General features: G+C 34.8%; 1 protein-coding gene across 2 annotated transcripts in view; it reads right to left on the bottom strand.

Moving 5' to 3' along the window:
* Positions 1–380: 380 nt before the first annotated feature.
* LOC127966800 (phospholipid phosphatase-related protein type 1) overlaps positions 381–15,384 on the bottom strand; it is a 53,125-nt gene continuing 38,121 nt past the window's right edge. For both annotated transcript variants that reach the window (XM_052568076.1, XM_052568075.1), the window contains exons 3-8: positions 12,084–12,272; positions 6,621–6,753; positions 4,321–4,571; positions 3,011–3,187; positions 2,424–2,555; positions 381–1,118 (exon numbers count right to left, since the gene is read on the bottom strand). In XM_052568076.1, the coding sequence (XP_052424036.1) occupies positions 1,086–1,118; positions 2,424–2,555; positions 3,011–3,187; positions 4,321–4,571; positions 6,621–6,753; positions 12,084–12,272 (915 nt within the window). In that variant the 3' untranslated portion in view covers positions 381–1,085. The remainder of the gene's footprint in view (positions 1,119–2,423; positions 2,556–3,010; positions 3,188–4,320; positions 4,572–6,620; positions 6,754–12,083; positions 12,273–15,384) is intronic.

Here is a 15,384-nt window from a genome sequence, read left to right as displayed (position 1 = left end):
TCTTCCTCAGCTGCATCTTCCTAAGTCACTGTTGGCTCTATGATATATAACAGTCTACGCCAGTTTAATCGCAGTATCAAATCTGGTCTAAGCTTGGCGGAAATCATTTCATGTGGGAAAACAAGTTTCCAATCCAGATCAGACTCCAATTTCCTATCTTGAGCAGTGTGTTTCACTTATTTTTGTTGAGTTGCTCGTGCCTATCCCAGCTGATATAAAGTGTGCTTTTGAGCCAACTGTTGAAGGGAAGGGAGTAACCAAAGTGGTACTAATAAAAGTAATGTAAAAACATTATTGTCATTAGAGTGCCATGAGATGTTTGTATGGCACAAACGGCAATCAAATACATTACCATTGTTAAAAAACGAAACCCACTCAAGTTATTGGACTCAGCTACAGACTATTTATTTGACAGACTACTCAGGAAAATATATTTAGCATTTCAAATGAAATGCAAACTTTAAAGAAAAAACAAAACACAAGTCGAGAATAACAGGTTATTCAAACAGTGTTGTGTATTTCATGCTGAGTACATGGCCATTCAAAGATGCCCAAAGAGAATCCGATACAGCAACGTGTAACAATTCAACACGTTTTCTTTAAATCTTACACCAAAAAATAGGTATACCAAAAACATTCCTGGAAAATCAGCAGGCAAAGTTGATCAAAATGCTTTATACAGATAACAAAAAGAATACAAAATGATCTTTGTCCAAAAATGTACAGGAAAATAAAACTAAATAAAATCATTCTTTGTACAAATACCACATAACGACATCGATATTTGAATTACATTATATATAGACTGTATATATTTACTTTTTGTAATGTAAAACATGACAAAGAATGCAGAAATCTGAACATGAATTGAGCAGTGTCGACATTATGAGGGAAAGCTACAGCACTCTCTTATACAAAATGTACAAAACAGCTGCTTCTAGGTACAACTAGTTACAACATAATACTCTTTTTTTTTCTTTTACTTTTTCTTTTTTTTACAGTATGCCACAGTACAAAAAAAAAAAAACTTTTTGTGCCTAGAAGTGTTGAGGTGAAGCAAACGTGACCCGGTGCTGCCCCCTTAGTCATGTGACTTCAGTCATGGACGCCGAATGGTTCTGAAAGACATAATTGCATTAAGAGTCGTGTTGCGCTGTTCCAGATGGTAATTAGCATTTGATTCGTCACATAAATGCTTATTGCCCATCAGGCACATTTAACGGAAACACCAGAGAGCCATGGAGCAGAGCGTGTAATTACAAAATGCCAGTTCCTCCTGAATCAACCATTTCGATTATTTTACTTGGCCAGATCGTGACAGAACACATGATTTTCCTTGTTTCCTTAAACACATTGACTTGCATAGAATGGTTTTCTCAGCTACTGGGGTGTTAAGCTGGTGTCGGAAGCAAAGGAGAGTTCCTGTGACCCACATCTGCTGCTCAGACACTCGAGGTATTTCACTGGCTGGCTGTCAATAGAGACGTCTCAGAAGATTTTCTCTGCTGTAAACAGTGTCGGGATGAATTTGTAGAAGCAGCATTGTATTCCCCTGCTGTATAATGTGATAAAATGCTTCTTTGGGACTGTTTTGGAAAGAATAAATGGCAAACTGCAAAATTAAAAGCCTTTGGGTTTTTTAACTCAGCGGCCAAATGAAGGAAGAACTGCAAGGACAGCTTAAAAGTTCAAATGGGTTTACAAAAAAAAGCACTGAAACTAATGTTGGCAATACTTCTGTAGATAAATACAATGCTCATTATTAACAAATATCATCGTCTTGGTACCAGTTTTATTACAGTTACTAAAACTAAGGCTAAAACTAAAACCATTATAAATAAACAAATAAATAAATACATTAATATATATATATATATATGTATATATATATATATATATATATATATATATATATATATATATATATATATATATATATACACACACATACACTAAATCTATACCTAAGATTAAAATGAAAACTGAAAATAAAATTAAAACTAACTCAAAATATAAATACACATAACAAAAAAAATAAAAAAAAGGACAAAAATGGTGTAAAACAAAACATAAGAACTCATGTGCGAACAACTCCCAAGTCTATCTCAGACAAAGCAACCCAGTGATAGTGGAAAAGCTGGCTTTTCTCAGCAAATATTAATGTATGTAATGCGTTAGACAACCCCAGAAAAAATACAAATAAATAAACCACATTAAATTAACCACATTCCACGTGCATAATATGTAAGATACTCTATATTAAATGATTATTTATAGAACTGTATCATCACATTTGTGCTGTCAGCACGGCCTCATTCTAACAGTGCTGACATGAATTGCAACAACACTTTTACTGGAGTGATACTGCTTACATGACTTAATTCAAGTTATTAAGTGTAGTGAGATGCAGAAGATGACACTACCTGTGCGCTGAGTGTCTCGAGAGGGCTTTCCACACGGGGGAATGTCATCAAGGGAAGGCCGCGGTAATCCTCCTGCTTCTGTTTGGTCGGAGTGGAGTGAGTCCCTTTGAAGTTGTTCACGACACAGATTCCCTACCATGAACAAAGCAACTTTTGAAGATCGCGATAAATACAGAACATAAGTCAAAAATATTTAATAAATTAGAAACTGTGGCACAATACTTAACATCATTTCAATTTTTGCTTATTAGTTTTTTATTGATCATAAAAAAATATATATTATTACTGCTTTATTATTATTGAATTATTACATTTTACTGACCCTTGTTTAAAAATGTACGCAGTTATTTTTATGTGGTCAGTAGGATATTTCAAAGTTTTCAAAACAACTCTTTTGTGCTGCTTAATTTGATCAAAAATACAGTAAAAACAGCACAATATTATTACAACTGAAAATAATAGTACTTTAATATAATTTTAAATTCTATTCATTTGTTTGATTGAATTGAAGCATCAAACAAACAAACACGTATTTATATATGTAGTGTGTGTGTGTGTGTGTGTGTCTGTAAAACAATGAAACCCACCAGAAAAAGAGCTATGGAGCTTCCTAATATGAATCCAGCGATGACGTCTGAGCAGTGATTGCGGTATTCTGACACACGGTTCAATCCAGTCAGGAAAGCAGCGCACAGGATTCCCAGACAAAGTACAGGCTTGGCCAGACGACTGCTTTTTGTCTTGATGGTGCTCGTGATGTACATCTGAAACAGGCAAGCGTGCACACACAAGCTCAGGAACCGATTTATCCAGAGGCTTTATTCTGCAGCAGGTGACTAAGAGGAAATCAAGCTTAAATAAATACACGCCGCTTGCTCCACCTCTGGGAAATCATGGCCAATTATGGAGAATGGAATCAGAGTAAATAACCTCTTACTCCCATGAAAGAGAGAGAAAGATAACTGCACTAAACTCAACTCAACCAATGAAAAGACTTCATCACAAACCCTGCGATTCCACATTACTAACCTGACATCAAACACACTGAAGGTCTATTCAAATGCAGAAACCGGGTTTCTCACATCAATTTAGTTTTTCGCAAAGTTTGTTCTTCAGTACTCATTGCATTTATTTAAAATATAATTAATCTTTTATAACATCATAAGAATTGTCTATATTGTCACTTTTGATTAATTTAATGCGCCCTTGCAGAATAAAAGTAGAAATTGCTTTCTGTTCTTTTTCTTCTGGATTACCCCTAACTTTCATCACTAGCTTGACATTAAATGAGTGAGAAAATTCATTTTAATTTTGGCAAGATGTCTGGTTATACTTATTGCCTTTGCATGGCAATGTACAGTAGGTGATATAAAGATCTGTACACTTTCTCCAAAACAAATCTATTTTTTTTCCCCAAAACCTTTACTTGAATACTGCTGTTAGATACCTGAAAAACATCAAACGCTTATTTATTTAAATTAATAATAATAATAAATTTCTTACATGTGTATTTGGTAGCATATAAGTTATTGTTTTTGTTATGTGAAATTAAATTAGTATTGATAACAACTTTGCATAAAAACAAATTGTACAGATATCCGTTTAAAACGCAGTTAATCTACAATATAAAGATCAATACATGACACTAAATTAAAACAACAGGACATTTTTCAAGCACCCTCATTTTCCAGACTGAACATAAACACATTTGGATTTTGGACCAATCCTATTTAAAGACAAATTGCTTTGGATCTGGCTGGAACAAATTTTGTGTAAAGCTAATTTCTTTTCCAGGTTAACAAACATGAAGTATTAACCAATTTAAATCAAGTTGGAATTCAGCACATAACAGACAAATAAAACGAAACAATTTCAAACCCAGACTTGAGTGTCTTACAGTAACGTAGACGGCGGAGTAGACGCTGAGCGATGCATCTTTGGATGGGAAGGACCTCCTGGCTCTCTCCACCACCACCTGGTTCCCAGTGCAGATGTTTCCATTGGCGATGAACTGGTAGTTGAAGCGACAATCCATCCCGGTGTAATTTGGCTTGCAGACACTCAGGAAATAAGGCGCCAAATTGCCAGTCGCTACCTGGCCAGCATTGACAAAGATGTCGGTGGCGAACAGGCCAAAAGCGAAGACACCTGCAGTGAAAAACAACAACAGCAGAAAACTATTCATCTTGTTGCTCCCAATCAAGTCTTGAAAATATAAGCAAATCAGACAAGGGCTTGGAGGATGCCTGTGAATACCAATGCGGCCTTGATGGAACGATGTTATTTTTATCTTCAACCAGAAATAATTACAAATGCACACTAGAGCAAAAAGTTTGATTTGCATACAAACAAAACTACTCTACTAAGCTTAACATCTTATGCATATCCTCTAGTTATCCCAGCTCTCTCAGATGGACATTTTCCAATTGATTTTGTGGAATACAATGGTAACCGACTTGTTTTACCGTGAAACTGTGCGTATGTGAAGTAGATTACACTTCATGGTGTCTCTGGAAGTAAGAAAGGGCATTGATGAGCAAAAAGTTGAGCTACTGGAGAGAGAAGGACAAAAGATACTATACTCTCTGGCCACAATTGCTCAAGAATGCAATCCGATGGTCCATATCACCGCAATCTCAAGCCTCAGAGGACACTATTACCAGAGTCTCCACTACATTATGCATCACATCCAGCAAAGCAACGCTCCCTGTGTTTCTCATTCTATTTTACGTCAGGCTTTGGGTGGGCAGCATGGACATGTGTACTGAAACCAACATCCTGTAAATATGAATGCATAAAAGAAAGTTTTATTGGAAAGTTGTGCTCATTGTTTCTGTCATTATATCTGTAGCGAACATTTCAAATTGATGTGTTGTGGAGGAGGTGTTGTGCGTTCAGTCTGTTACTAATCAATAAAACAGCCACAGCTCGGCAGTTGTGCTTGAAAACTTGCACTTTTAAAATCTCCAGGTAAATCATACCATCCTAACAAAGTCAAATATTTATTGGATCCGTGGTGCACTTTTACTTTTGAGACCTCACTAAAGCATTATTAGTGATATTTGCTGCTTATTACTTTTTTTCTGTAGTATTAGTATTAATGGGTTAAGTTGATTAATAAGTCATTAATAAGTAATCTGCAATGGACAAGGTGTCAAAATCTACCCACGGGTTTGTCAGTGAATATGCACACATACTTCGTTTTACATATATATCGCTGGTTAAAAATTTTTTAACCAATCCTTAACCCACACTCTAAACGAAATAATAATAATAATAATAATAATAATAATAATAACAACAACACTCTTTATTTTGATACATATTTAAAAAAAGAATGTCCTCAAAATATAGTTTATGTGCACTGATCGTTTTATCAATGTGAGCATTTACAATACCTTCGTTAAATGGATCATTTTAAATTATAGCCATTCAACAATATACATGAATAATTTTTAAGATTTAATTAGAAAATTGCAGGCCAATGTTTTGTTTATCTTTAAATCACAGAATATGATCTTGTATCATTTATTATTTTTTTCTTCTATAAACTTACACCAGTCATCCAATAAACAGATACCAACAAACGTGTCATTTTGCTTTTCATTCATTTATGACAAATAACTCCAGATATTTCTGTCATTACTCTATTTGCTCTACTGTTTAAACAAGAGATGTCTGTTTATTTTCTTTTTCCTTCATTGTCATGCTAAATAATTAACGCAATTCCTTTGCTTTGCTGAGCAAGTAACAAAGCACAATCATATAACGCTCTCCACAGGAAGTGAGGAAACCCATAATTGTAGCTTCAGGAAGTGAAATGCTGCATGAATTAATTATGCTAATTTTATTTTTTTACATTTAATATATCTATAATTATCTGATATTACGTTCAGAAATTAAGACATTATCTTCCCAGCCCTAATATATGCACACAGAACCCACCCCAAAATGTATTATATATATAAAAAAAAAGTATATATATATATATATATATATATATATATATATATATATATATATATATATATATATATATATATATATATATATATATATATATGTGCATATGAGTATGCATTATCTTTCCATGTTCCCAAGATATTAGTTTTGGCTTCTGAAAAATCCATATTGGAACCAAATAATACTGAGCTCAAGTGTTAATAATAAAAAGCGAAGTAATGAATAAAGACTCACCAATAAATCTAATGATTCTGCGGATGAGAGGGTTTAGGTAGCAGCACTCGCCCGTCACAATGGTTTTCTCCTGGGCTATGAGAGCTTCTCTAGTGGGCTTCATGACGTACATGGAGATCTCACCAACAAATATCTGCAGACGACACATAAAAATCATTAGATTTAAGCATTTAATGTATCTCATGTAAGCACAAGTGAGACTCATGTCTATTAGAATATTTCAGCTCTTTTGCTCATCACTTGCAGGAACTATATTCTTTATTTAAGCCCTTATGTTATGGTATCATTGTCATCAAACCTTGTATAACTTGCTTCAGTTTTCAGTCTAAATACAATTTAGGCTGCGTTTACATGACAACGGTGTAATTAGAAATGGAAAAGTTTTTCCCTTGCGTTTTTTTTAATGTTTCACATATACACAACAACATTTCAAAATGATTTGCATTTACATATATCTGCGAAAATGCCCAAAAATGCTGTATTACATATGCCAGGCCAGTAGTTGGCGCTGTCACCTTGTTAGTATACAGTTCCTGTAGGGCAGTGATGATTATATGATCCATATCATGCATCTCCACTGTTTGTTGTAATATTGGTGATGTAAATCTTAACTTTGCTGAAGAAGCGTTAGTAAACTATGGAGCAGTAACAACAGTAGCATGTATTCCACCACTGTTGTGTGTGTTTGTTCGCACTTGCCTTATAAATCAACACGTACTGGGCATGTCTACAAACATAACATACTACGCACACACGTAATGTCACTATTTTTAAAGATTCCCATTCTTTGTGTTGACACGGAAACCATAACGGTGCTGTTTTCAAAAACTTACACTTTGAAAACCGTTTTCAGTCCCCAAAATGCTGCTGTCATGTAAACAAACAGACAAAACTATGGCTGGGCAAGTTAACACGTTATTATCACGTTAACGCATTAATGATTGACACAGATAATTATTTTATCACGCATTAATGCAGTTTTTTGTATTATCATGAAAGTCCGTTGCTCACTGGCTCTGAATACACATACAGACAAATCATGGGTCACAGGAGGGAATGCTCCTAATCAAATTATTTAGGCTAAGCATCAGCATTCACAAACCACTGTCCACTGTTATCCGGCGTGGTTAGTGCTCACACTCACAATCACTGATCTAAATATAACTTAACTGTGCTCTGGCCCACCTCTTCCAACCGAGCCAGGGACTGCTAAATGGAGCGATCATGCAGGTCTCTAATAGAAAGATGCCTGTTATAATGTTATAATCGAGGCTCTGGACTCTGAGCATTACTTGTTTTTCTAGAACAAACTATTAACCATTTTATATAAAAACTTTAAAGTCCTGGTAGTAACAAATGGCTTGTTTTATATTTAAATTACAGGCGGGCGTACACGGTGCGAATTCGGATGTTCGGAAGATCGTATGTCCACGCAGACGGCACGAGTGAGTTTATCTGAAAATCGTACGGACACGATTTTACAACCTGCGAATTCCAAAAGCAATCGCACGAAGTTGATAGACATGTTCGACTTGAAGCACCGCTGCACGCTCAGAAGGATCACTTTATGACATTAAAGTACCACGAGAGCGATAAGAGAGCACATATATCCAATGCATTCGAATCGCTCTCGCGGTACTTTGATGTGATACAGGTGATCATTCTGTGCAACACTGCTTCAAGTCGAACACCCATAATATAACTGCTCTCCCTCTCTCATAACTGCATGTAAAATACTGATACGAGCCGTGACTGTTTCCTACACGTACAGGTTATTTTTCAGCAATAGGAAACCGGGACGTTTGGTCACCCTGTGTGTGTGTGTTCTTGTATATGGTTTATAAATATCTGAAATAGGTATTACAATGTAAACATGGTTTGTGAGGACAATTCCTGTGCCCTCGTATACCAAATGGCTTTAAAAAATACTATACAGTGTTTAATAGAGATTTTTAAATATGCACTTTCCGTGATGGATAGAGGTAGTGTATGGGGATATAGAATACCGTTACGTTTATATAGAGTCCATGTAAACTACATATGCATGTGTGAGAGAGAGAGCGAGAGAGAGAGAGCGAGAGAAATAAAAAGGCATTGGAACACGTTGCTAGAAACATCATACAGCGCTCGCTGTTCCTGTCAGACTCCAGCGAGTCTACCCTCCTGGTCAATAGTCCACATTTGCAGTGGCGCTGCGTCTTCATCTTTCTTCTTCTTTGGTTTTCCTAGTTCGTGATTGGTCAACTTCAGATAAATCAACAAATCGGCTCGTTCAACAGCACACGTCACGAATTCAAACCGATAGCTCACGAACCTTTTAGACATGTTTAAAAATGATTGGGAGGTTGGGAAGTGCTCTCCACTCACTGTACGAGCATACGCGATTTCCACACGACTGAAAAAAAACCGCATGCGAACTCGTACGACAGCAAAAATCGCACCGTGTACGCCCCTCTTAATGTTGTAAGTTAAGATTTACAACAACTATTTTAACTGCAACTATGTAAAAGGAATACTACTGTAAAAAAGCACCTAATGTATTTTTTGTGTTTGCAACCCAAATGTTAATGCACTTTTGTTCACATAGCAGTATTTTTGAATGGAAAAAGTGCACAATAAACTAGTTTTGAATGCATTATAGTTTTTTGTGCATAACAATGTGATTAATTGCGATTAATCGAAGACAATCATGTGATTAATCACAATTAAAACATTTTAATCGTTGCCCAGCAAAATGCATAAAAAGTTCCAACTTTTTGGCAGAAAACGTTGCTGTGTAAACAGACACTTAGTTTAGTGTGTTTATTTGGTTTGCACCTTTATCTGTATGCAAATGACTTCTGTTATGATGTCACATGTGAAAACAGGAGTAGCTCACACTCTGGTTCATCAAGAATAGGTGTTAATATGTAAATGTGTCGATTAATATGTTAATGAGCTATTGGTACTGATGCCATAACCATGACAAATTCTGAGGGTTTTGAAGTCTGACATATATTATCTGGGACTTTGTGCTGTGAATGTTAGAATGACATGGAACATGAAACTCTTTCTGGAAATCTGGTTTCCAAAAGTCTTTTGTGGCGTGAAATTGAGTGAACCTCTAATGATCAGCTCACTATGCCCTTGTATTATCTGGAGTAAACCAACTGTAGCTAAACACAGTGCTTCGCATTAATGATATACAAAAACAAACACAATTCATACTTTGACTCCTGGCAAAAGGCATCAATATTATGAGTGTATATAATTTTATATTTATATTATTCATCATTTATTAAGGCTCATGTTGCTCCAAATCCATATGTACAGTTTACTAAGCGCTCTCTTTCGCTTTTGTCTTTTTCTTCAGAGCCTATGGTCTCTTGGTTATGATTAATTTGGTTTATAATACTTTATGCACCAATCTAAACAAAAATGTACGATAATGGAGAATTTAAAACTTCAATATGGGACTGTTCTCCACACATACATGCACACAATAAGTCTTTAGAAAAATGATTTATGTTAAAGTAAAAAAAAAGAAACAACAAGGGGGAATGTGTAGTATAAAACTGGATGCAATTATTTATTTATTTTACAGCATCAGTCACATGTTGCACATGTATGTGTCTCTAGTGAAACAAAAAACAGTCATGAAACATAACTAAACAAGAAGTTAAAAGACAGAATTTAATTAGAAAGTAAAAATAAGTTGCATAAAAAGGATGTGCGTTTGAGCTGAAAAGAAAAATGACAAAAGGGGAGCCGTTTGGGGATTTGCACCTAGAAGATACAGCATTTCACAGGCCACTTTGAAGTCAGATATTTCTCAGCCACTGACCATTTCTGAAGTTAGCAAATGCAAAGGAGGGTTTTGTATTTAGTTTCATGTTCCACCACACAGAGGAGAGAAAGTTTGTGCTCACGAGCAGAGGCGGTGGCTGCTGCAGTTCTTTATATCTCTGGAGTCAAACTCACTTTGGCTTGTTTAAGGCTGAAAACACATGAGCTGATTTCTGTGCTTGGAATGATGGAATCGAACCGCAGTGTTCGTCTCTGAATGATACAGCACTGATGAAACACTGGAAACCTCTTGGTATATAGATGAATTTCCCATATTGTAATAAAAAGGTTCAAGAAACCTACAAGATGTTCTGCCATGCATACAAAGGTGATCATGGGTCAAATTTGATCTAAAAATCTAATTACTTATTAATATAAAATGATGCAGTCATTATTTAATTTTTTTCCCCTTTAGAAAATGAAGCTGATTTTGGGTGAATTGCGGCAGTTTCTCAACAATACTTACATACAGTATAAATACGGGTGAGATAACAGAACGCCCATACTGGGGTGAATTATCCTGTAATTATTCTTTATAAAAAGTCAAATTAATATATTATAAACATCCTCAATGTGTGATTAATCTGAAAAATGACCTCCAAACTGCTTCATTGCACTTCTTATAAAGGCCCAAACAAAGGCAGGAAAACTGGGACCATCATTTTCAGCAGAAATAAAGTATATTCACTGTAAATTGTCTTTAGTGGTTGATGTTTTATGATCCGTGTAGTTATTAAAAGGATATGTGTTACACTGAGACTCCACTCTGGAGACTAAATTTAATTCCCCCTTCATGTTATAAACCTGCTCGTAATTAAAAAAGTAAAGAAATACTACTGTTAGTTTCATAAAAATATAAATCTACAAATAAATTCAGATAATTTAGTTACTGAATTCTTTGACAAATAAGGCTTGCGTGTGGTATTTATTGTACGTTGGTATTGCAGTGCCCTCTGGTGTTCATGTCCAGCAATCAAAAAAAACAAACAAAAAAACCCTGCAGAAATCTACTGAAATAATCCATTATTTACATGGATCATTTAACTTATCTCTATTTTACAAATCCATCTGCCGGAGATTTTTAGATCCCAGTGCAACATTTATTCTTTTAATTATATTATATTATATTATATTATATTATATTATATTATATTATATTATATTATATTATATTATATTATATTATATTATATTATGAGTTTGGAATGAACTCAAATTTGGAGAACAATGGTTTAAAAAACAATAAAAATAAAAAAATAAAAATAATAATAATTATTTTGTGATCACTCGAGCACTTAAAGCTACATGACAGTCAACGTAAAGTAATACTTCACCTAAAAATGACCGAAATTCTCAACATAAATAATTCAGTGATAAAATGTTCTTCCACCACAGATCTTAAAATGAGCAGTTCTCATTTAACCATCATAGAATTCGATTTTGTTGACGTAAATTTCCCACCCCCTCTGAGCTTTGAAAGACCAGACTGTTGTTCATGTTTACATATATCATCAGACAGCAGTAGGATACTGATCCTTTAATATCTAAAAAGTAGATCACATCACCAGAAGCTAAAAATCAACCCCTAAAACAAGTGGAGCTCACTAATGAGCAGTGGGTCGTTGGTGATGTACTCACGATGGCTGTGGGCGCAGCGGCCACCACGCAGTAGAGGATGAGAGGAGGGACGAAGCTGCTCTCCTCCACCCCGGGGTACGGCTTCATCAGGTCAGCGTCGTTACAGAAGAAGCCCTGGATGTGGATCCCAAACGTGTCTGTGCATTCAAAGTAGTACGCCAGCAGCACCGTCCCGGCCATGATCACCAACTGGACAGAGAACAGAGAAACAAACTTAACAAAAGTGTCTGTTGTACAGCGTTGGCCAGTAACTAGTAACTAGAGACGGGTTACAGTAATGGTATTACTTAGAAACTAGTAGTGGAACTAATTACAGTTACAATCCATAAAACAGCTCGTTACGTAGTTCATTTTGATGACAGAACCCCTACTGATTTGAAGTCCAACTATCCAATAATTCCTAGATGTATTTTCATAATTTTTAATGACTTTTGAACACATGAATCGCCAGTGCAGCAGACAAGCTTGGAATATGGGAAAGCTTATCTTCAGCAGATGGTAATATTGTCATTTCATAGTGAAGTTATGTCAAATGTGGCATTACTTTACTGTTTTACATCCCTCTGATCCTGACATAAATTGTATTTTACAAGTATTCAAAATCTTTTCAGAAAACAAAACATTTGGTTACGAACTTATGCTATTTCCTTTGATAAAATACAGTACATCATTAAATATAATCGTATATGGGTACAAGACAAATTATGGCTACAATAAACTCAATTAATGAAGTTAATATAGCACTTAAAAGTCACTATCAGTGTTTGTAATAACTTCTGACTGCAAGCCAATGTGGATTCTGGTCAAATGATGGCATAAATATATTTTTAGTATAATTTCATACAAATTTTATTGGTAATTGCGCTATTACAACAGTGGGGCATAAAAGTAAAGTAACATAACAAGTAGTGTAAATAATTACTGTTGCCAGGAAGTGATAAAGTAACGTAATATTGCTATTTTAAGGAGTAACTAGTACCAAGTAATAAATTACTTTGAGTAACAAACCCTGAATTTCTTACACACACACACACACACACACACACAAAAAAACCCTCCAAAACGGGTCTCATCTCCACGCACCAAACCTCATGTAAGCATCTGTGTTCTGTTTGCATTAGTCCCGCTCATAAGTTAAAGTTTTGTTCTCTAAAATACTCCTCAAGCATTAATTTCCAGCAGAGTTACATAAAGGGCCTTTCATGAAACATGCATAACAGTGTCTCTGAGAGCACAGCTCAAGACACGGTGTGCTTCAAGAGATGTGTTGTGTAACTTACACTTGCTTGCAAAAGAATGGGGTCAGATCAAGACAGAATTGATTCATTTATTAAGAAATTAATACAATTATTTAACAAATACTCATCAAAAGTCACAGTAAAAAAAAAAAAAAAAAAAAAAAAACACCAACAAAATTTATAATGTTACAAACTACAAAAAAATAAATAAACTTCAAGTAAATGCTGTTTTTTATCATTTTAATTTTTTTAGCCCTAAAAAGAAGAAAATGTAGCATTAATAATAATACAAAATGTTTCTTGAGCAGCATATCAACATACTGATATGATTTCTGAAAGATCATGTGACAATGAAGAATTGAGTAATGATTTAGCTTTGATCACTGCAATAAATGACATTTAAAATATATGTTACAGTAGAAAACTTAAAAAAAAAATTACAAATCTAATAATATTTCACAAAATTAAGTCATTTACATTACATTTTTCCATTTATTTATTTTTCGCATTCGTCATTCCTTCCTATCAGAATACTACTTTTTTGCTACTGATGCAAAAAAAATAAAAAAAATTTTGATGGATGAAAGTTTCGGAGGCAGTGTGTAAATGTGATCGAAACAATGTGAGGTTGTACTTATTTTAGTTCTGTCAAACGATCAATCGCATCCAAAATAAAACGTTTTTGTTGACATAATACATGTGTGTTCTGTGTATATTTATTACGTATACATAAATACACACACATGTATATATTTAAGAAAAATATGTTTATATATTAAATAAATTATTTGAATATAAATATATACAAGTAAATATTTTTCTAAATATATGCTGTATGTGTGTGTGTGTGTGTGTGTGTATATATATATATATATATATATATATATAAATATACACAATACACACACGTCAACAAAAACTTTTATTTTGGTTGCAAATAATAGTTTGACAGCACTAGTTTATTTTGTAACGTGTGAAAATAACGGACGAGAATGTGTGTGTAAATACCTTTTCTGTTTTACTGTATCAATTAAAGGCAGCCTTAATTAGCAGCATTGACATCTATTAATAAACATGATTTAATCCACTTCTGTCTGCCAGTGTAGACTGAAGTTAGCAGGCTTATATGGTCATGTATAGGGAGGGGTGTTTTCATTTAGGCGTACATGAACACATTGTGCTCCATTCTGCACCGAAACAATCAATCCAAGATCGACTGGCCCGACTGAAAATTAACTCTGGAGCAGTTCAGTTATTTTCAGAAAACAATGCAACCCAACAAACCAAATAAACCAAGCTGTATTATGATTCATAATGGGATATGCATTAAGTAAAAAACAACAGCATCTGATTCTGTTGATGAACACATCAGTTATCACAGCTGAAATCCTAAACCTTTGTGTAATTGCTTTGCTCCTGACAAAAGGCTTGATTTACAATCTAACATATAAATATGGAATGAAAATATAAATATGAGAAGTAAGGTCTGAAAATGCCTCGAGTTCAAAGATAAGGTTCACTTCAAAACAAAAGTGGAGTATTTCAACATTACTCCCACTCAAATGCCATCCCAAAGTCCTCTACTGTAAGTGCATCTCTATAAACCCATCTTTTTGGGGGTTTTTTACAAAGTAAAAAAGATGAAATTGTTGTATCTGGTTACAGCAGCATGTCACAGACGTCCACAGAGTTTAACTTTAACCACTAGCTGCCAGCGCCGACCTCTAAATCAAATCTCAGTCCTCATCAGAAGTCATACCAGGACAGAAGGGGATTTCAAAGGGGTTGAATATGGTCTCTATGCACATCTCACATTCCGAAACAACACAATCTGAAGCCTGCAGCAATGTACTGAGTCAGCGCCTCATTTGTATTTCATGAGTCCACATACCATGATTCCTCATACTTGAGTTAAACCTTAATATAAAGGCCATCATATGGAGCCGAAGGGGAAGCACGTCTAACCCAATTACAGTCGCAATCCACTGACACAGCACTGTTCTTCCCAGTCACTGAATTCAGAAAAGTGGCTTCAAACTATATGTGGAATATAAGGTTCATTC

The sequence above is a fragment of the Carassius gibelio genome, chromosome B10 (genome assembly GCF_023724105.1).
Source record: "Carassius gibelio isolate Cgi1373 ecotype wild population from Czech Republic chromosome B10, carGib1.2-hapl.c, whole genome shotgun sequence".
In the NCBI taxonomy this organism is placed as follows: Eukaryota; Metazoa; Chordata; class Actinopteri; order Cypriniformes; family Cyprinidae; genus Carassius; species Carassius gibelio.
Note: the sequence above shows the minus strand (reverse complement) of the source record. Positions and strands in the feature narration are given on the sequence as shown.